Consider the following 23,854-nt stretch of genomic DNA (forward strand, 5'->3'; position numbering starts at 1 on the left):
CTGTTGCGAAACTGAATACAAACACACACACACACACAAGGTGACTTCAGAGAGCCCTTTGATAGCATCTTGCCGACTCGGGCTATAATTCACTGCAACAGAATGATCTATTGATCCTGTCCGTGTAAGAAGGTAAGTCTGCCTTCTGGTTAGACGTCAGCCCCTCTGATCAATGTTTCACACAGCACGTCGGACTTCCGCTCGCTTTGATCAATTTTAAGGAGCTACGAAGGCTAACGAAAGACCTTCTCCCAAGTGAAAGGCAACGTTGCCACTGACCAGCGATAAGGTCGGCTCCTCCATGAACTGCTTCAAGCTCAGGCTCTTCCCGTTGACCTGGGGAGGGGAGGGGAAGTCACCTCTTTAGTTTTGACATGTACACAGAGACAGAGCAAACAGAATGCGTTCATGTGTGCGTCCTCTGACCTGTAGGTGCGTGCAGATCCTGCGCAGGACGTCATATACGCTGTCTCTTGACAGCAGAGACACAAATACATACTGAGGAAATAAAAAAGTAAAATGAAAACCGTTAATAGTGTCTTTATAATACTTTTAATACACTGACAGGATATATATAGATTAGAGGGGATAAATAATGGTCAGTGTAGGATGTGACTATCTACGAGCAGCTGTTTAATCAACACTACTCTTATTGGGTGAGGGATAAAACACTTCAGGGATTCAAACGCATTAATCTGGAGAATAAAGAGGATATTTTTTTAATCGCATTTTTTTTGTACCAGTTCATTCTTTCATGTCAAATAATGACTGACAGGTCAGGGACGGCTTACACAAATATCACAGTTTAATAAAAGTTGTCCTAAATACTGGGGATAGAGGGTTAGGGTTTCCATTCCTCCTCCACGCATAAGTGAAGAAACGTTATTCACCGTATTCTGAATTCATTTCGTATGAACATTTGAAATGTTGTTTAACTTGTGATGTTATCAGCCGTTTGTGTCCCTGTTGGCTCAGAAACGTCTTGTTCTGTGTCACCCGATGAATCTGTGTCAGGACACAAATGGGCCAGAGCTCTGATGTTACCAGCACGAGCTGTGGACTCCTGCGTAAACATTATGTGTTCTCTATGTGATGCCTATTACACAATCGTGCAGACATGCAGATTAAAGGACATTCACCCCTCGGCTGGTTTCAGACATAACAGTCACGTGCTGTATGTAACACTTCTACTTCCAAAAAGGTTGTTTGCTTTAATCTGAGTAATGTGTTGGAACATATATATCAGTCAGTCGCAACATTAAAACCCCCTGACTAATATTCGGTGTGTTTCTCTTTTGTGGGACACGGGGCTTAGTGGGAGATTTTGGGTCTTACATGTTGAGAGAAGAGGAGTCTGTGGATTGGGCTTGTTCTCGATCAGTTTGGATTGATGATTTGAAAAAGCTAATTCAATGCTACATTTCATGTTTTTTTTTTATAGCTGTTCCTATTAAGCAGTTTTTGCGGCGTGTAAGGCTGCATTGTCCTACTGAGGGCAACTACCTCCAGTCAGCAAACATCCACATGTTTTTTTTTTCCCAGCAGAACACTGCATTGTGACGAGGTGATAAATATTATTCACTTCATCTGTCTGTGGTTTTAATGTTGTGGCTGATTGGTGTATTGCATACATAGTGTAATTTCTTGATTACTTGCTAGTAATTCGTTTTAATAATGGTGTTTCGCACAAAGAAGACGTGGAGGCGTGTTGTCATTTAACAGCCCTCTGCTGATCCATCCGCTGTGTTTATTTGACTGCAGCGCTGACAGTTTTGTTGCACGTTTATCTGGAAAACATCAACTGCCATTAATAATTGAGGGTTTGAATAATGGACGCCTGCACGATCAGAAGCAATACACATGTACGGTGGTAAATGTATGTTATTAGAGTATATGGGGGTTTCCTACAAACATCTGGTATTGATGCAGAGCAGAGAGACACACTTTTGTGTGCCTGAAGATGTGTCGTTTAATTTCCATATGTTTATAAGTTAACATTCACTATGTGACCCGACTGTCTTCTGTGTATATGTGGTGTGTTAAATACATCATGGTTAATATTTGGCCACATACACTGATCAGGCATAAGATTATGACCACCCTCCTAATATTGTGACACATCAGAGATGTTATTTACTTCTCCTGTACTCGGTTTTAATGTTGTGTCTCATGGGTGTACACATAGAATAACCAAGATATTTTAGTGACAAATTTAATGAATTCATTATGGAGAAAGAATAAACTTTCTGAGCAGCATGCATGTATGTTGGTCTTTTAGTGCAGTAGTAAGTGGCAGCTAAATGTTACGCTACATGCTTATTGGCTGTCATTATTTGTAGGTCATTGAGGCTGGTAACAGTCAAAAGGTACAATCTGTCACTGAAAGCAGCAACGTGATGACAAGTTGAGTCTGCTGTGACAGACAGTTCTGTCACACTGAACATTGTTGCAACGGTGGAACAAGCCTCCCCTTTCTTGTGCTACCAGGAGAGGACTCCGCTCTGCTTCTATCTATAGCTTGGTGTTATTTTTCCACAACAGCTACACCGGAAAACACGGCCATGCTGTGTTAATCAGCATCAGTATTTCAATTTACAGTGACTGCGAGGGGCCTGCTTACCTTCTGGCCGGTGTCTGTGGTGATAGCCAAGCCATTGGGTACGAGGCCTGCTGTTTTGTGCTTCTTCACCAGCCTCACAGAAACGACAGGGATCGCCACCTGGAGAAGATGAAAAGAGGCGCAGTGAATTCTGTTTCTTAACTTTAAAAACAAGAGTTTGAGAAATCAACATGTTATGTGAACGTGGTGGCACTGAAGGTACTCTCAGGAAAAGCCCTTGGAGAAAATCAGTAGTGGACACAAAACGTGTCTTATTTCAGTCAGAATGTGAGGAATGCAGCCTGAATAAGTAGCTTATTGTCACTGAGATGTCAGGAAAGATCTGGTTTCAAGGAAATGAAGGAAAAGGTACAATGAACAGCATCAAAGAGAAACTCACATAGCTGGTTAAGGTTAAAGGTTCAGTAAGACGACCTGTTCCTGGTACATAACTCCCCAGCACACACACACACACATATGAGTATACAGTATTTATACATATAGGCAGAGGAATCTTATATGTTGAAGAATTACGACTGACAAACTTCCAGTGTGCACGTAGCCCTGACTGATTTTCAGTCAAATAAATTGTCAAGGCGTCCAATCAGCTCGTCAGATTGTGACTGGGAGTCACTCGGTTCAAGTTTCTCATTCAGTCTGAGTTTATTAAACTGCCTGTCAGTCACTCCTACCTTGATGTCCTTGCCGAAAAGATTGGCATAGAAACACAACCAGTTCCTGGAAATGTAGAGTCGGCCTTGTAGAAGGATATCTCTGAGAAGAGCACAGGAGTACACTGAGAACAGAAGAGACAAAAAACACGTTCAGCCGATCAAACTGGAAGTAAACAAAAGATTAGCAAAAACCGCCTCTTGCAAGTCCTTCAACTTTAAAATGATTAGTCACTTAAGTGTTCACATCATAGCCTTTATCCTGACATGGCGCAGGTTGCGTCACGATTTATGGTAAACCAGTACGAAACGTCAAACAGAAATCTGAACCCTCAACCTGTAGATTATGAACCCAAAATCTGAACATTGAAGAGTTTCTGATACAAACGGGGCCACAGAATTGAAACAAGAGCAATGAAAGACGGACAAGCTAGCCAAAAGTAGACAAAATACAAAGGTAGTATGAATAAGCATTGAAATGTTTGATGGATATGGTACACAAATACACAAAACCTCTTATTTTAAAAGTTTTCTTTTTACTCTTAGCTGTCTTACTAACGTTGGCCACAGGTACCTCCTCTACAGTGCACTACACTTTCTGTCCACAGGTATGCGAATGCAAATTAATTAGTGTCCATGTACACACACTTTCTGGTGATAATCCCACAATGGAATTTGCTGCATTGTACAGATGTGAAATTGATCAACAGGTGAACAGGGGAGTGATGTGGGACATAGCTTCAGTATTAGTGTTGAAGAGTCAACGTGCAGTGACTGATGCTAAGCTAATGTAGCCAATACTACATAGGTAAATTCATTCAAAGAGCAAACGGCTGCCTCCACTTGTTTTCTATTACTGTATGTGTTAAATGTAAGAGATGCAAGGTGCTGTAATGGAGAGTTTGGAGACGTTTGAAAGGCCCAGGTGGAACTGGGGTCAATAATGTAATGCATTACATTCATTTTTGAATGAGTAGTATGTAGTATTGAATATTACATCTTAAGATTAATTGTTACGCTTGAGTGGTGGTAATATTTAATGAAGAATTATATTAAACAGAAAACCCACACAGCTGGAAAGCTTGAACTTCCATATTTGCTTGATAAATTGCTTTATTAGTTGCAATTCTGATTAATACATTTATGACCTGTTAGATATCTTCAATGAACGCTCAAGACGACAATAATAGTCATAGCTGTTATCTCATATTAAATAAAATGCTAATATGTAGGTATGTATACTATCATACTGTCACTTTACAACTTCAATGTGTATTATCGGATCAATACTTGACACTGACACAGTGCAAAAAAAAATGCACCTCACTCTGACACACATATATATTCCTACTGTTGTGACCTATTTATTACAGTTGAGTTGTTGTTGAGTGTTTTCTATGCACTATGTTTCACTTATCTGAACCTTACTGTCTTTTACATTGTGTCTTATACTGTTGTATTTTTACTGCTCTTACACCACAGAGGAGAAGACTTTAATTCTTTTAGTAGGTGCGCGGACAATAAAGGCATTATGATTCTGATTCTAAGCACTCGCACCTTGCGAGGAAGGAAAACAAAGCAGAACAAATGCAGCTAAACACGTGCAGCACAAAACACAACCTTTAACTTTTTCAAAATTCAAAATGACAGTACCTTTCATGAGGATCTCATCCTTGGGCACACACTGGAACAGTTTGTGGTACTGCGAGTTGTACTTGCTGACAGTCTGTGCAGAGGGACAGGGCAGAGTCATGAGCAGCTCCTTTGTGGACCGGCCTGCCTGCACCGCACCAGCACCGCCTGTCCCTCTCCTCCACCACCTCCACCTCCACCACCACCACCACCACCACCACCTCCTCCGCCACCACCGGCCTCTCCGGCTCCGCTCGGCGCTGACACCACCCTCTCCCTCAAAGGACGCGAGGAGCTCTGCACCAGGCTCAGCACATTGGCGCCGTACACACACACGCACTCACGCACATCCAAGGCCTGGAGCAAGCTGCTGCAAGACACACACTGTCCCCCTGACGTCGGTCAGTTACTGGATAGAGGACTGCCTCCGTGCTGCTACCTCTAGCCAACGTACACGTACAGACACACACCTGGTTCTAATGTGTGCACCTACGCACACACACACGCGCTGCAGACTTACAGCAACTACGCCTCAGTTTACAGCCACTGAGCTCTTTCTCAACTACAAGGTTCTCTTTCTCTGTCTCAAATACACTCTCCGGTGACTCTACACTTTGCAGCACCCAGCTGACACCCTCCCTCTCCTTGTGCTTCCTTCACACACATACACACTCCCTGCCCTTCGTCACTCTGAGCTGAAAAAACACACAGTTGCTATTCACTACTCTTCCTCTGCCTTTCCTCTCTCCCTTCCTCTATCTGTCAGCTTCTGCTCCTGACTGTAGCGCCAGCCTGTGACACCTAAAACTCACAAAAAAAAAAATCATACATTTACTTCCCTGAAAACACAATAGGTCTCATTCATTCCTCACTCTCCTCTCTGACAGCTCAACCTCACTAGCAGCTCTGGATATCTCTCCCGCTAGATTATCTGTCCTTTTTTCTCCCTGTCCTGCTCTGTATCCCGTCTATCCTTCCCTCAGCTCGTATCTCTGTTGTTGTCTGCCGCTCCTGTTTTTGTCTTTCTATTAATAGCTCATGCTTGAGCAGCTCCTGTCCTCAGTACTATGCTGCTTAGAATAGGTTACAGTATTCAGGAGGGCTCGATCGCCACCGGGGAAAAGCCCAGGATTAATGTTAACCATTAATAAAATAATGATAATTATAATTTGCTGACGTGAATGAAGCCAAAGAAATGCTGGGATTAATTGAAGCAATGTCCAAAGTCGGAGGTTGCACATCAAACCAGATTAGTTTGCTCCATTTAGTTATTTTCTCACGTCAATATTTTGAAGCGCAGAGAGGGAAAGTGCCGCCACCTCTATTTAACCTTTGGGTCAAGACAAAAACAGCTAGTTGGACTCAGTCACAGACACATCAACAACTACGATCAAAATAAAGAGCAGACTCACCGAGCCCCTGTAGCATTTCTTCACATCTTCATATGACAGGTCTTCGATCAGCTGAAACCTGCGATGAAAAGGAAAAAGAACTTAGTAACAAATGAAGTTCCTGATGTGCGTCTTTGCCCCTCAGCATACCGTGTAGCTACAAATGTAGATGGCAGATCATCTCAATGTGCTGCTGTAAATAAAAAATGTGTATTTAGCATTTTGGAGGTAGATTAATGGCTTCTTTTGAGCTGAAGTAGGCAAAAACAGGCCTTGGCAGCATAACAAATGGTGGTTAGCTTGTTTGCGTGTGTGTGCATATACGCTCACTTGCCCATTCATTAGGTACACTAGTGAAAACAAATGCAGTGTGATGTAACAGTCCTGCATAAAAAATCAGGAAGGATATGATATTCAACTGTGTTTCCATTTTGGAGGCTGTGGTTTGTATTATACTATTGAACTGTATTGCGTTGTACCCACACATGTTCGAGTTATTTTGGCAACCCCATTTCACTGGGTTAGGCTACACCGCTACTAACTACGTCCTACTTCAACATAAATGACTGGACTGGTTATTTTAGAACATATTCATTTTCACTCGTGTTCCTAATGAATTGGTAAATAGGTCAAAGCTTCCATATGACGAGTTAATCATCAGCATGTGCGTAAATACTGACAGATAAAACAATAAAGTTGAAGATAAATATTCACACCAACAGTGACCATGTCAGGAAATTATCCGTGTCGCCCTTTTAATCGTACATGAGAACACACGCAGGAGCACACATGACTGGCATCAAACTCACCTCGGGAGGGATAGTTGGAACGGAGCAGCAGATGTCACAGCCTGATACTCATATCTGTTGCTAAGGCAGACACCGAAATGAACTCCTGTCCCGGTTAAAAAGATGTGTGAGCAACAACAAAGATTGAAAGGCAGCACGTTGTTGACAGATGTTTTCAGAGAGTCCTTCAACAGAATACGTATCTCTTTGTGAGTGCTAGGTGATTGACATCGAGCACAAGATGTTGTTACAGAAAAACATTTGCTGAAGGAGGCACTGATAGAACAGAAGGTCTGGTGAAACCACTTTGCAGTTTCATGTGTACTGCTCCGTGATGAATTATCTCATCCATGCAAGCCATTCCTCAAACTGTGCAAGAGTTAAATGCGTCAAATGAAGGGTGGAACAAGCAGAAAGTCCTGATTTCTTCATGCAGAGTCCAAGCCATTGATTTAAGGTTTTAAAATATGCACAAGTACATTATGTTATATTAGAAATAAACAGATAATCAGATAAATCTTACTACCATACTTAAAATCAAATATGAACTTTTTTACTACCTCAAATAATACCTGAAATATTATTTTAATATTGTAGAGGTAAACTACCTTAAAACTGTGCCTATGTTTTAAATCAAGACTTTGCGGGAGCATTACAATATTAGCCGCAGTGTTTTCAGATAACTGTAGCTTAATTAGCTATTTGCTAAAGCTGATGAAATCTCTCAACTCAACTCAACTCAACTCAACTCAACTCAACTCAACTCAACTCAACTCAACATTGATTATATAACACTTTAAACAACAGCTACAGCCGAGACAACGTGCTTTACATAGATAAAATAAGAGCATAAAAACATAACACAATTAAAAGCAATAAAAGCATTAAAACAATAAAAACAATAAAACAATAGAAATGAATAATATTAGAAAGCACTGAAAGCACCAAGCGAGGGGAGACTCTCATGCTGGATTGAACGCCATGGAATAAAATTCTTTTAGTAAAAGTTATAATGTTGATCCTGCTCTTAATTCTTTTTTATTTGCCTGGAATCAATGAACAATTGTTACAATTGTTAAAAAACAAGATTTTCAATCATTCTTTTATTTAATAATTTAATAGGTTAAAAACCTCACTAGCACATAACTACAAAAAGTTAGACAGTAGTAGCAACAGTTACTACGCTAAGGTAAGGCTAATGGCTGAATCTAAGGCTGATGAGGCTGAGGCTAAGGTTAAGGCTAATGCTAAGGCTGAGACTAAGGCTAAGGGCCTTAACCTTAGAAACGCTGAGGCTGAGACTGAGACTAAGGCTAAGGAAGAGGCTACAGCTAAGGCTAATGCTAAGCGTAAGGCTACTACTGAGGCTAAGGCTGAGGCTAAGGGTCTTAGCCTTAGCAGGGCTGAGGCTGACCCTGAGGCTGAGCCTAATCTAACCTAACCTAACCTAACCTAACCTAACCTAACCTAACCTAACCTAACCTAACCTAACCTAACACCCTTGAGTGTACATTAAAAGAATATCAGTCCTTCAGCACTGCTATTTACTGTAAACAGCTTGGAGACTTAATGTTAAAATCCCTCCACTGTTGCCCTGCTCACTGCTCTGATAAGAGACGCCCCTGTGGGTATAAGCACATAGTGTGACCACTGTCCCTAAACAACTCTATTGCTTCTGGGGATGGAAAACTCAGGCCACTGGCTGTCTGCAGGGAAATGCTGATCTCTGTGTCTGAAGGCACAGTAAAATGGTCAGTGTCCATTTAAATAGGTGAAAATACTGCAATCTGAGGAAGAAATTACTGTCAGAAAGTATATCATTTTGGTAGGGTATACAATAAAGGTATTCATAATTCCACTGACAAGTAGTCGAATATTCAAATAAAATTATGAGATGTGTGTAAGTGTGTATATACAAAGGTCAGAGACAAAACCAAAGACAGATAATTACAAGGGATACAGGGGCAAAGAGCAAGAACTAGGGCTGCAGATGCTCTGTGAAGACAAATGACTGTACTTTGGCTTGTTGTGTCACAGCCCTGAGAGCGAGGCTTAAAATGATATGACAAGACGGTTGTGAGAAACAGTCATACAAATAGAAATTATGCCAAGAACACACCACAAACACTGAGGAAAATCATGATCTGCACAGAAACTCCTTTGTCACAATGCAAAGCAAAACCACTATTATATTACTGTATAGTAAACATTCACAATGGTAGCAAGTTTATGTGATGTTAAAATATGAAAATGTGTAAAACACACAGTGGTGTGACTGACTGAAGGCAGATCTGTTGACATGTCAGAGCAGTAGTTTCCATCTCTAGCACTCAGGACTGTTTTTATCTTTGCCTCTTTAAGGTTTAGTCCACTGGACGACACCACAAAAACTGAGCAAACTCAATCTGCCGTTGAAACTGAAAGACAAAAAGGTTTTTCAAAGTACTACAGCCTATTTTCCATAATGGAAATAAAGCATAAAAGCTTCACATATTTGCTCTGTGGTAGTCTTACTGGACTGTAGTATACTGTGCACATGTTTCTTTTATTGCTCTGATAACTGTGGCATTAAAATACGTCTCCATATCTCGCTGGAGCACTCAGGATCCGATCACAGTTTTTGCGCTCTGTATGCAAATAAACATTGGGCTAGAAAAAGAGCTGCAGTGTCAAAGAGCAGAGGGGGGTGACAGATGCTATGGTTGCCAGCTGTGTCTAAGTGTTTGTGTGTGTGGCTTTGAGCGGTACAGCTGTGACAGCTCTCCTAGACACCTTAAAGACACTACGGATCATCTTCGCAAGCAAAACATTTCCCTGCTACAACAACTTAAAGGGATAATACAAAATATCAGCTGTCACATTAACCGTTTTGGATAAAGCACCTTTAGTTTTTAGTTGGACATATGTAAAATTTACATATTGCATATTTATATATTATATTACATACTATACTTCAAAAAAGCTTAATTAGCCTGCAAGCTAATGCTGAAACAAACTAGCAGTCGCCATATATTAGCAAAATATCATACATGAAGTGGACAAGAGCATATTTAAGATCAATTTTACATTAAAATATTATCATAAAAATAAAATTATACCATTACAATGTCAGTGTTTTTCAACTACTAAGCATTTAAGTAATGCTAGCTTAGCCTGCCCGCTAGAGCTGATCAATCTAACTAATAATTTTAGCCAATGTTACTTTTTAACTAAAATTAATGAGAAATTGTTATAAAATGAAAAAGAATATTAATGGTAAATCTACAACTGTTATCTGCATCTGTGCCATGCAACAACAGGAAGCCTGACAGAAAGCCAAAGCAAAGGCAAAGGATAAGGCCAAAGCCAACGTAATTGAACTAGAAAGGTCTTACACGCTGTTGACACTGATCTTAATGCAAAATAATTGTGCATGTTGAAAACACATGTGAGATGTATATATAACTGTAAATAATTACAACACAATTCAAGATTAATTTAGAGACCAGGATATCTAATAAGAAATCCATAACCAAATCACAGCGGTAATTAGGTCATTCGAGGGGTTAAACACCACCCTCTGCAATATTTCATTATTTTATTAAATTTGCCTTCGATGTGCACCATTTTCCTCGTTAAAATCCACCTCCTGCAAGAAACATTCCCTTCGTCTTGTGACCATATTACAAACAACGGTGCATGTGTGCTGCTCCTCTTGCCTGCTGGTTTCTGCCTATAAATAGGTTACACAGTGGCTCTGCACTCTCAGGTGGAGTGAAGAGAGTGATTATTAAAAACACGGGCAGCTCCGTGGGGACTAACTGGCTCCTACTCTTCACTTTCCATCTGTCTCTTTCTTTTACACAACATCCAGGTCTTAATCAATACTGCCAGTGCAATTTAGTTGAATGTAAGGAGAAAACCGCTGTGGGTATTTCCCACCGTGCCACTAGGACAACTGTGAACGTAGCGTGTTAAGGCAAAACATTTCTTTCACATTAATTTTGGAGGTTTTAAAGTTTCTCACGAGGCCCAAAAGGAAAGCACCATATCTTCTGTTTCAATCACAAAAATAGCCATAAAGAACGTAAACTACAGTAAAACACATGGGTTGGTTTTCCAAGTACATTCCCTTATAACATGAGCAAATCGAAATGTTGCCTACTCTGAGTGTGTTTGTGTCTGCACGCATGCGCCTTTGTTCATGTATCACAGTGCCCTTGGCTGTGAGGCAGAATAGTCAAACTAATTACAAGCTCAAAGAATCCTAAATTGAATCCTAAATTAGAAAGCGAACACCTCCCATCGGTGGCCGGTGCGGCAGTGGACTCACAGTCAATAATTTAGCTGGAGGAGGAGAAATTGGGACTGAAGCCCTGAGAGAGGAGGATGGAGTTACTGTGAGACTACAAAGTACCCACATTTTTTTTTTTTTTTTTTTTTGACTGAAATAATAATTCTTTCTTTGAAGCAATGTCTAAAAATGTTATGGTTAAACATCAGGAGACTGTGTACCAGTGGAAACCTCCATATGATTCTTACTGGCATTATTTTACTTACATTTGAACAAACAACCTTGTGATTATGTGTTATAAAAATATGGCTTATACAGGTGAGAGGATCCTGATAATGTTGATTATTAAAGAGTCACTCTCAAAGACCTGTTTCGTACTCTTTGGCGGCACCTATGGTCACAGGTGATAATTGCAAGTGTAATATTTGAATGTTACTTCTATTGCTCATACTATGAGCGTTAGATTCAAACGTGGCCAGCTACATCGTCAACAATCGTGCTCGTTGATGTTGTTTGATGTCGCCAACGAAATTAACACATATGATTACTTGACGCCTCACCTCATCATTGGGCTGCTGAAGTAAATTGAGACCAGCTGAGACCTGTTCAATTTTCATTTGTTGCACGTCATGTCCATCTCATAGCAAAGGCATAGGATCATAGTGGTGGCTTAATGTGTTTGAGGTCCAAACACACTAAGTAGCAAAACAGCAGTGTGAAAGTTATCTTTCTTTTTGTTTCTTTGGCCAGTGTAATACAATATAATATTGTGTTTTACACACAGGTGAGTAGAACTGTCTTGTAGCTCCACCCACCCTTGATACCTGCTCGGTTACTGTGTTTAGCTTGGGATTTTTCGTGGGAAAGTCATCCCAGTTCATAAAAGTCTAAAAGCAAAGTGTTGTCTCACTTGGAGATTGATAGCGACTTAGCAAACAGTTACTAAATGGATATGGAACAAGTGTTTTTATTACAAATATTTTACATGAAATCACTGGAGGATGCTTTAATGTCTTTGCTGTTTAATCGTTGTGTTTGCTTTAGGAGGATACGGCGTGTTTATGACAATTAACAATGAATAGAAACTGTGAATCAGATTCAACAATATTTTAGCGCTTTTCTGAGTGAAGTAGCTGAAGCACACAAACGATAAAACCAGAGTGTTTTTATCTGCATTGACTGCTACCATCTTTTGAGTGTCAGCCCGTAGCCCTTAAGTGCTACCCTTTAAAGCCTTTTTTTAACTAATGGTTTTGGTTTCGTATTTTAATTTATGGTTGAGTCTAAGCCTCTCATTAAGTTCCACAGACAGCCATTCATTTTTAAGTTGCCTTGTACGCCTAAAAGTAGGTGGAGACCATAACTGAGCTTAAATGAGAGCGCATATGTGTATTCATACATCATTTTGTAAAAGATATGGTTCAGGATGATTGTCTTTGCTTTAATGTTGAAACAATAAGTTGTTTTGGTAACATGTGATGAATTTAAGGCAATATTTCCCAAAAACATCTATTAATTCAGCTGATATTAACCTCAAATATTGCAGCAGAGACGACTCCAGGTGAGTTTAGGCAGTGGAAGAGGTTAAAACATACACATTCTGTTCGATGTATGTACATGTGAATTGTCCCTCTCATTCACTGAGTCAACTAATACGCCATGCCTCTGTGCTAAATCCCATCCCAGAACAGATTCCCCAGGATTACACAGCTCCTGCCTGGAATCCTTATATAACATGTGTGTGTGTGTTGTCTGCAGACTCACATGCATTCTTGCACACACAAAAAATACATTGGAATGGATTAAATGCTGTTATTACCAGTACTACTAGTAATAACAGTTAACTAAGCTAACCAAACACGTGCTATATGTTCAGAGAGGCCTAGGAGGGGAAAACAAACAAACAAAAAAAAAAAGTCACCCTTTGTAAATTTCAGTCTCTTTATGTCAATGTGTGGTGTGTGCGCTTGTTTGGCCATTGTTTGACATCAAATACAGCCGAACTAAAAGCACAAAATAAGTGCTGTGAAAATAAATCTCCCAGGGCTGTAACCCATGACCATGCACAGGATACAGATGGCGTGCCGGGGGGGAAAAAAAAACACATGGAAAGATGACAAGTGTTGCGGAGCGGTGTGTGTTTGGGATTTGCCTGAAGTGTCCGTGTGTGTCATCGTCCTTGGAGGGGTCCAGGTCCTGCGTTGGGAGCAGGCCTGTTTCTTCACTCTGCTCCTGCTGCTCAGTCATGCTCCTGGCCCTGAGTACACAAACACATGGCTCTATGTTAACAGCAGGCACCTCTTTGCTCGATCTCCATGTACTGTACACTATGTAAAAGAAAAAAAGGAAAAAAAAGATGTTTGTTTTTGTGTCCAGACTCGGCTTCAAACAGAGCTCTTCCCAAAGAGTATATGGGGCAAACAAGTGGACTCTGTCTTTAAAATCAACACAGCCCTGATGCAACATTCAAAGTCTGATTCAGCTTGTTAACATTAAAATGCCAACTTGGTAAAATACGGTTGTGTTCTTTGTGCTTGTGTAAATTAGGCCAGTGGCTACTCTCACACAGATATGTGCAAAGAAGTAGAGCACCTCAGAGGTTGTGCAGATGGCCGGCATGATGTGCTGCTATGAGCTGACTCAAAGCTTTTTAAAAATACAATATACACTTTCTCAGCACCAAATGTCTCTTGAAATGAACACCAGATCCAGAAAGAAGGAATCATAAATAAAGGTTCATATCTATGCAGCACACATGATACACACATTTATATGTAAACTGCTCACTGAAGGAAGGATTCAGGTGAAATGCCTAGAGAACGAAAATCCCAGCTTCGTCATGAATTATGTGGCACACGTTATTGTAATGGCTCGTTGAAGCTGTTCTGCATGCAGTTCAAAACGGATGGCAGCAAATGGCTTCGTGTGGGAGGGAAAACAAACCTTCAAGCATTCTCCATCTACTATGAGGCTACAAAAGCAACAGAAAAAGCAGGTGAGTGATGCACATCACCCGAATAGATGAGATACACTATACCTGTCTGTTATGTCCCACTCAGCTCAAAGTCAATTATTGGTTGCATAAAAGGGTATCTTATCAAAATATTATTATACATTTGAATTGTCAGTGTTTATATCACTGTTATTACTCATAACTTTTATCCATGTTGTCCACTAAATGTTTGTTTATCCATTATTGCCACGTGTTCACCCATTGCTTTTAGCTGATTATTTTTATCAGCTGTACTGTTAGCTCTTTTCTTCATTTAGTTCATAATATAACCTTTTCATGTGTTACATTTATCTCTTTCGTTTAAACATTTAACTCAGCTGTTTGTTCATTCTTTATCATCTTTATCCACTTCAGTTGATATCTGTTCATCCACTACTTCAGCTTCCGCTATTCAGTACTCTTACTTGTAGCCAAACATTTCAACCATTTACACACCAATGATTTTAAGTGTTAATCCCTTTAGCTAACTTCGCCCTTTAAGCTAACAACAACTTGAATCTTGTAAGGGTTTTAACTATTTATCTTATACTTCCAGTTAACAAGTTTATCTTTTATATTAGCTAATGCTAACTGTTACTACTTTTAGCTAATTGTTTTAACTGTTTATAGTCTTTAGCTAACAGTTGTTTTTATCTTATGTTTAGCTAACAGTTTTAACAGTTTATCTTTTACTTTTAGCTAACCACAGCTAAAACTGCTACCAGCTAATAATTGCAGCTGTTTATCCATTACATTAGCAAAATGCGTTCAACTGTGCATTACTTTTAGCTAATGATAATTGGTTTGATAATTACAACAGTTGTAGTTAATGTTTAAAACTGTTTATTACTTTGTGTTTATGGTATTAACAGATTATAACTTTTAGCTCCTTTTTGACCGATACGTTCAGCTTACGGTTTCACTTAGCTAAATCCAGCTAACAGTGTAGCTGTATTTTAGTGTTTATCTTTGACCTTCATTTTCACACAAGCCTAATTAATTTTTCCTACTTAAGTAGTCGACAACCTTCCATGCACCCACCTGGCAACTGCAGCACTAACACCTGGGGCTGATTTAGGATAAAATTATTGTTTTGTGCTTGCAGCGTTGCCATATTACACAAGCTGGCCATCTATTTTGTTCCTTTCTCTCACCTGCACATATTTTGTTCCCTTTCTTTCTCACATGCACACAAACACATGCCGGCCCTGTGCCATACTGTCCTGTGGGAGAGGGGAAGTTGTTACCACCTGCTCCTGTATAATTACAGGTGCTGATGGAAGTAGTCTCCTGCAAGCAGTTTCCAGTGTATTATGTCTAATTGGCCAGAAGCTTTACGTCAGCCGCTGACCTGTTCAAACAAAAAGGGCTTTCTGGAGCTCGGTGTTACATCTGACTGGTTATCTGTGATCACAGCGGGTTGAGTGTGAGGTGAAAGGCCTATTGTGAGAGAAGAGGACGGGTTTCTCACCTTGAGGGCTGAGTTTAAAGTATTCAGTACGTGATCACAGATGTGAGCAAAATGGCGTGTGGTTTGCTTAAAACCCCAGTTAAAGGGAACGTATTATGCTTAGCTGTTCAGAAGACAACGGAACATTGAAATATCATTACATGGCACTTTTTTAGCAAACATGTGTGTGGCAGAGATAAACTTTCAAGATATAAATAAAAAGCTAAACAGGTTACATGCAACTAGCCACTGAATCATGTTTTGCACTATTCAAACCCTATGCATATTTGCGTTCAAAAGCACAAGTATTGTGCCTCTGAAATCACCTATTGGGTAATTTACATTGTGGAATGAAATCCCGTTTACAAAGAGAGATACTGGGCAGTTAGTAGTCTCCTTTTTAGTTTAGGTAGACAAAACTGTCTTTCTGACCTTTCACCCAACAGCTGGGAATTTCTCTGACACCAACGTGTGTCCTTGTCAAAAAGCCACATGGAACAGACTTTGGTTCTTTGGTTAACTCATCCACATAATGTTTACTTGCAGTCTAAAAAATCCTATGAAACAGCATTGATCCCATTGTTATTGACACAAATAGACAGTCTTGGGATAAACATTCTCCTTATACCCCTGTGAGTTTGGCCATAAGGATGTTTTGGCCGTCTAAAACTGGTTTTATTTAGTCTACATGGGTTTCCTGGAACTAGAGCTAAACAAACAATCCAAAATTAAACATTCCCACCTCACCTACTCCAGAACCTGTGATTTTCACTTGTTCATTGGACTATATTAGCATGTTTGTCTGCATATTATCAGCACACGTGTTCAGATTTTGGTCTGACTGTTTGTGTTGCCCCTTAAAGCAAGACAGAATATACCAGCCTGACAAGTTCCAAATGTAAATAAGCAGCGAGCCACTTATTTATCCTGTTTAATGTCACAATTCAGCCTCACGAGCACTGTCACAAGTTTATTGGACAAACAAAGTTGATGTGAGTTGACACTGACTCCTTAAGTTAGACCAAGGCTCTGCTTCCTGTTTGGGAATTTCCTTTAAAACATCCCTCCTGCTTTAGTTAAATGCACCCTGCTTCTTTTTTTTTTTTTTGTTTGTGCTAACTGAAAGGCCTCCACCCCTTCGTCACTCCACTTCCATGTCCGTCTTTGTCTCCGCAGATAAACATTTTGTGCTGTCACAAGACATCCTCCAATCCAATAAAGGGTAATCTTGTTAAGGCTGCTCGTCACAGAGACTGTTGCTGAAGGATCGCGGTACTTTCTCTGACACTGGACGTTCATTTTCATACAAGTTGTTGTTGTTGCATGATGCAAATGATCTCATATTTTTCTTTCGCAACGTGTCAAGTCTGTTGGTGAGGCGGTGCTGATGCGTGTTAGTGATAAAAGTCACTCAGTTTCCTTAATCGACGTCCTACTTCCTTCCACACATGCAGTACTTGAAACTACTAGCTACAACATGCTGATACTTGCAAATAATTTCCTGAAAAGTTACTGTAGTGAACAGATGTAAATGCCCCCAACATGAACCTCTAGGAAAATGCATGAGCAGAAAAAAAACAGGCAGATGTTTTGGATTGGTTACAGTGGATCTGCAGGAAAAAAGGTGCTGATGGTGGATTTCTGTTGTTGTTGTTTGAGGCTGTTTAAGTTGCCTGCACCTCATGTAAATCATTTTCAGAGCTTTGCTGCACTACTTACCTCCCTGCATTTATTTATTTTTTTTCCTTACTGTTGTATGTTAACTTTATTTGGCCTTCTGGTATTTCACAGATATGCTGTGAAAGTGCAGCATACGTAAAGCCTTTGGACTCTGAGATACTCTATCTGCGCTGCTTGAGATCTCCTGAAATAACCTCCCCATTGTGCAAGCACCTCAAAACAGCCTTTGATGACGGAAGAGAGTGTTTTTAAGCCAGCACAAGGCTCCAAATGTTCGTCTCACAGAAGAAGATTAAAAGGAGTTCAGTGAATACTGTTGAAAGGTGTTTTAGGGGGAAAGGGAAAATTAATAGTATGGCCAAAAAAAAAGAAAAAAAGAAAGAGTAGTTACTTGTATGAATGTATTTTTTCTTTAAGACATGACAAACATTAAGTTACTTAAGTAATATATCTTTGCCTTTACTAAGAAATTAGTGGACCTACTGCAGTGTTTAGTCTCATGCCAGATTAATGTGAGCAAATATGTCTAAATAATAATATTAAAAAGCACTACAGAGCAAAGGTCATAACATTTAACACATATTTTCCACTTTCCGCAAGTTTTTTAAACGTGTCTGCTCCACATTAAATTCCTGACACGTATCCGGATTTAAAACACCTGACTGTTTGGATAAACGTTTCTTTTTATTACTAAACGCAGAAGAAAACACCGGAAAAGAACCCGATTCAGCAAAATAAAAGCACAACATGATTCATCTTTTTTTTTTAAAAAGTATAGTCTTTAGTGAATTAAGTATAGTATAATATAAACACGGAGAAATTGAGCATGACAGTTCACAAATTATAACTGTATTCTGGAAAAAACTGTAATATATATGTAAATCCATTTGCGGTGCTCGTGCATTTCATACAAACCCATATCATAATTTTGATTTGAATATATAAGAGGTTTCTTGTTATGATGATTAATCACTAAAAACATTTTATACGTGTCTTCTTTGCCCGCATTTCACGTCCTGAACTCGTCACCAGTGCACTTATTTTGATATCCCTACCGGAAGCTCCGTTCTTCTTCGCTTGCTTTTAACTTGTTCAACCTTGATCTCCTACCTGTAGCTCAGACGCTGCCACGACTTTTCCCGCTGACTTGTCCCCTTGTAGCGCCTCTAAACTCCACTGGCGTGTGCTTCATTTCTCGGTCAGTTCATTTTTAGTTCTTTATCCATGAAACAAAAAAAAAAAAAAAAAAAAAACCTTCTGTGGTTGTTAAAGCTAACGCCAGAGAGTCGCGCTGAGCTGCAGCAGCGTCCTCTGAAGTCAGTCTGAGTGTGGAGAGGTGGGTTGAGCTTACCTATTAGTCAAGTGTGGGCTGTTTACAAGAGCCAGGGGATTAAACTGTGGCTATTTTCTCCCCTGCAGACGCCCAGAACAACAAAAAGACTGCTCATTATTATACAGGAATACGAAATAAAAAAATAAAAAAATAAATAAATGAAGAGGTGACGCCATAGTTAATGAGCTCCACAGAGAATTTATAGCCATATTTTAAATATTTTAATGTATTTATACTGATGCCTGTGAAGATTCTCAGTCAATCACATCATGGTTTATGTAAAAAAAAAAAAAGCTAAAACAAAGACTTTACAAACTGATGTCATTATAATTAGCAATAATGTGAGGAAATAACCCAAAGCAACTAAAAGCCACATAAAAGCTAATGTTAATTTTCATGAATCCACCATCAGAACACAGCTCTCCAAAAAGAACCTGTCTGCTCTTCGTCTGCTGTTTGATAAACATAATGTGGACAAGCCCGAAAACTACTGGGACTATGTTATGGACGGATGAGACCAAAGTAAAATTATTTGGTTGAAATGAGAGGTTCAAAGCTGTGCTCCACCATCAGAACCTCATCCCGTCTGTGAAACCTGCTGGTGGTGATGTCCCTGTTTGGACCCGTTTTGCTGCATCTGGGCCAGGATGCCTTTACATCGTTGATGGACCAATGACTTCTGAATTATACCGACCACTTCTAAAAACAAATATCAGGACATCTGCCCGTGAGCTGAATCTGAAGAGAAACTGGGTCATGCAACGAGGCAACGAGCCGAAGATCACAAGTCCTGGTACAAAAAGAACAGAATTAAGGTTTTGGAACAGCCAAGTCAAAGTCCTGACCTTAATCCAATAGAAATGTTGTGGAAAGACCTGAAACAAATAGTTCATGTAGGAAATGCACCAACGTCGAAAACTTAACTAAAACTCCTCCAACCTGCTGCAGACGACTGATCAGCAGTTACCAGACACTGAAAACAAGGACTCACTTTCTTCTTTTGTACCTCCCACATCTGTACAAATGATTCACTTTCTTTTATAAACAAACACAAAAGCACATTATGACTGTGGAATTTGTTTGATTGGCTTCTCTTTGTCTCCTGTCAGGACAAAAAAAAATCCCCTCATGTTTTGAGTAATTTTTCTGTAGGAATGTAGAAAAGTCTGAGGGATGCAAATACTTCTAAGTAGCGCTTTATGTCTTTGTGTAGAGCCTCAGTCACCAAGGTCATGATATGTCTAAAACTAAGCCAAAACAAAGAAAACTGGACAAGATGACTCAAACAAGAGAATAAAAAACAATATAGCTCCAGTTTATATCTACTTCTACATCTTAAACATGTGAATCAATAAGAGAAAACTACCAAGTAAAAGCATGAATTTAAGTTATTTTCAAGACCCACATAAAACAAACCAAAAACTAGATTTGTTTTGGATATATTGTTATTTATTTAAGTCTAAATGAAGGTCGAGGACGCCCGAGACAACAAGAAGGAACTGCCCACTATTTACAAGAGTGTTAACTAGAAAATAAAATGAGTTAAACTCATTCTACATATATTCATACTTAATTATTGTTTTTATCAAATCTATTTAGAATAAGAACAGACTTTGTAGCTTGTGTCTCAGTATTTGTTATGGTGTTAATAATGAATTAATTCATCAATTTAAGGTATTGATTGAAGAGAAACTAATAAATGTTAATATCTATAAATATTATGACGACAGAAAAGGATTTAATTCAGTTATTTTTGAAAACAATACAAAGTTTTCTGGCAATACCTCAGTACATCAAATACGTAAACACGATTTTGAGCCACAGATAAACGAGCAGTAACATGAACACGAGATGTGCTGGGGATATATATTGTTTTTGTTTATATTTACAGTTTGAAGATCGAGGAAGAAAACTTTGCACTAAACCAAACTAAAAAGAAAGAAGTTGAGCTGCAGTCATTTTCCGACCAGTAATCAGAGTTTAGGTTTTTTCCAAAGAGGATGCAACACTCAGGATGAGTCTCAGTTTGTGCATCGTGATGGAAAATATTGCAGATGAGTTAAAGCTGGAGTGTAACTTAGTCCCTGTTTTTAATTAGAGACATTTGTAAGCTTTGATTCACACATTTAATTGTTAAAAAGTTATGAGTTTCTTTGAATCAGACTGGTGCAAAACTGCAGGCGTAACTAATATATGAAGAGGTATCCTGACCTGCTGACACACCATTTAATTCCTTCACTTCATATTTTTTTCTTTTGAGACTTTTTGCCACTTTTAAAGTCTTCTCACTAAATTTTCTGCTCTTTTCTACCTGAGTGGTACTCGAGGTGCTGTACAGTGTTTCTGGTCTGTGAAGCTGTCATGCACCTGCCTCCCAGAGCAATGTCCAGTTCAGAGTGTTGCCCCAGGTGTGGAGCGGCCGGGGATCGAACCGGCAACCATCTCTGACGCCTGACACTCACTTTTCAGACTTTTACTTTAGCTCCGCGCGCTGAGTGTTCGACATAACGAGGTGCGTCCCCTGTTCAAGCATCCTTCAAACTCCTGCACTTCCTGTGAGGCGTTCACTGACCTGGCTCTGCTGGCTGCTATCCTCTGGCTGCAGTTACCATGGGGGTGGCGGTAGTGGGGGAGCTGGTAGTATCGGTCCTGGCCTGGGGCCTCGTCGGCAGGCAGGGCCTTAGGGCTGGCTGCGTAGATAGTGCATCCCATGAACACCACCTGGACGTCACCCTCCGTGTCCTACAGCGAGCGGGGGGAAGAAGAGCCACCCTCAAGGTATCCTTCCTCAGAGCGGCCTGTCCTATCTTGATGCCAGCCAGCTGCTCTGTGGAAAAGCCATCGGCTCAGCACATTGGTGTCTTAACCCCTCCTTCCTCTCTGAATCATACTCTCCCTCCTCCCTCCCTCCCTCCATTCCTCCCTCCCTCCGGTGAACGGGGAGCATAATCAGATTTCACGTTTACACTCAACAAAATCATCCCCGGCGTAATCACTCCCTGTCACTGATGTTGCATTATGCTAATGCACAGAGCGTACACTCGGTTCAGGAGCATTAGGGGCGGTTAAAAATATCCCAGCTGCCAGATACAAGTGAATGTCACATCAGGAGCTAAGAGATAAGGTTGAAGCTGTGATGCACGGAGGAGACCGAACTGTTGACAGCAGCTGCTACAGTTACCAATAATTGTCATTTTATTCTTTAATCTATTACTACATGAAAAATAGGAAAATGAGCGCCTCAGACTTAATAATTTATTTGATGTTTATCTTTCCACAATAGAAAAAAACTAATAAATCACTTAGTTGTTCTTTTACAACTAAATTAACTCCTTCTCCCCCACTGAGAAAACTAGACCCCAGAACGTTGCACAAGTTAAACTCAGATCTGACGTGAGAGCAGATGAAAGTGAAAACCCCCCCGCACTAAAAGCATCCAATAGATCCCCAAACAATCAAGTAAACCGTTCCGGGCCATTTTTGGCAGAATACTGACTCACATTTTCCCAGCAACAGCGTCGCATATTAAATATTAAATGACACAAACACTGCGCTACTGCAAAGCCCCTCAGGTGCAAAGAGTTTAGTCAGCAGTAAAAGTCCCTGACACAAGCTAAAATCTGACACCTGATCCAGCCGAGACTCTGGCCTCTTTAGACACACTGCTCTCCTGTGGACGCGTGGCACAGTGCAGCTTCAGAGACCGTGACTCCCAAACTAGAGTTTGATGGCTGTCAACATCATGAAAATTTAATGAATTGAATGATAAATGAGACTTATTGGATACTCAAATTTGTGTGTTTTAAACCAGTGGACTGACATGAAGTGTGTCCTGGACCAGCGTTATAACCAGAACCCTAGAAATGTGTAAAACCTAAATGTCGCAGTAAAAACTGGTAATGGAAACAACTACATTTCGAAAAACCTCTCAAATATTGGTAAAACACTTTTATGCTCTCATGAGGTGTTTCTTCAGACATATCTATATAAAAGTTTATCACAAAAGTGCAATGGAAACACTTTTTCTGCAATTCCCCATCACCGGAGGCACCGGCGTTCATTTGAAGTCCATTTTCTCAAAACGAAGTCTAGCATGTCGAGAATTTAAGAGAATTATGGGATATTGCGAGGAGACTTTACAAGAGTTTCAGCTCATTTGCCAAACACCTTTCAATGGAAACACAAAGATTGAAATTTCAGAAATATCACTTTTTTTTTTTTGGCAAAAGTGTAATGAAAAGCAGCTACTGTCACCGTCCATACAAAGTTTTGTCACGTTTGGTAAAGTAACATGTGGTTAATAAAATTATTAAATATGCATTTATTTTATTTTATTTTGCATTGCATTAGATTCTGCGTTTATGGGGCACTACCTCCAGCAGGAACCTGGAATGACACTAAACTCCACATGAACAGCGCCCTCTTGTGGCATTTACAACCTTATCAGTAGTTTTAACAGTAGTCATTTTGTGAGCTTGGTATACAACTTCCCATGCTGTAACCACAAGAAGAGGAAGCAGACGGTTGATAAGCAACTGTTGCCATCTAGAAGCCACTGAGGCTAGCAGCTAAGCGTAATGTAGGAAATGAATTCAGTTAACTTATAATATATAAATTTACTTTTGGTATCTTTTGAAACTTTCATTTACAAAAGTTGTGAATGCTCTGAGAGTGCGATGTTTTCTTGTTAACACTGTAAACACTTCCCCATTTGAAGGCAGGAAGTGATGAGAAGCTAGCTAATGAGCATTTCAGTGGTTTCCACTAGATGACGCCCTCCAAATGCTAACGGCCTTTGCTAAAGCTGACATGTAATGTATATTAGTTCACCCCCACTCCACTATAGGTTTGGTCCTAATATCAAATGTTAAAACCCTGGAGCCAAACATGTTTCCCACACCTAATATTAATTTAAAACCACATTGGGATTCTTGCGTCTCACATTCCGGTAACTTTTCGTGCACCATGATGAGATCTAAAAATCCCATCACACAGATAACGTACGGCATTGACAGAGCAGAAGCCACTGAGCAGTTCCCAGGACA

General features: G+C 39.9%; 1 protein-coding gene across 6 annotated transcripts in view; it reads right to left on the reverse strand.

Annotated features, from left to right (window-relative positions):
* gramd2aa (GRAM domain containing 2Aa) overlaps positions 1-21,676 on the reverse strand; it is a 29,924-nt gene extending 8,248 nt beyond the window's left edge. Inside the window, exons 1-9 of one of the 6 annotated variants that reach the window (XM_047580921.1) lie at positions 21,382-21,530; positions 13,507-13,611; positions 7,103-7,187; positions 6,315-6,372; positions 4,924-4,996; positions 3,292-3,395; positions 2,621-2,719; positions 427-498; positions 280-336 (exon numbers count right to left, since the gene is read on the reverse strand). In XM_047580921.1, coding sequence (XP_047436877.1) covers positions 280-336; positions 427-498; positions 2,621-2,719; positions 3,292-3,395; positions 4,924-4,996; positions 6,315-6,372; positions 7,103-7,187; positions 13,507-13,528 — 570 coding nt within the window. In that variant the 5' untranslated portion in view covers positions 13,529-13,611; positions 21,382-21,530. Of the gene's footprint in view, positions 1-279; positions 337-426; positions 499-2,620; positions 2,720-3,291; positions 3,396-4,923; positions 4,997-6,314; positions 6,373-7,102; positions 7,188-13,506; positions 13,612-18,586; positions 19,161-21,381 lie in introns of those variants that run through there. The other 5 variants (XM_047580920.1, XR_007112451.1, XM_047580918.1 and 2 more) reach the window with 5 other exon arrangements.
* Between the last annotated feature and the right edge of the window lie 2,178 nt (positions 21,677-23,854).

Source organism: Mugil cephalus, chromosome 3 (genome assembly GCF_022458985.1).
Source record: "Mugil cephalus isolate CIBA_MC_2020 chromosome 3, CIBA_Mcephalus_1.1, whole genome shotgun sequence".
NCBI classification, from domain to species: domain Eukaryota; kingdom Metazoa; phylum Chordata; class Actinopteri; order Mugiliformes; family Mugilidae; genus Mugil; species Mugil cephalus.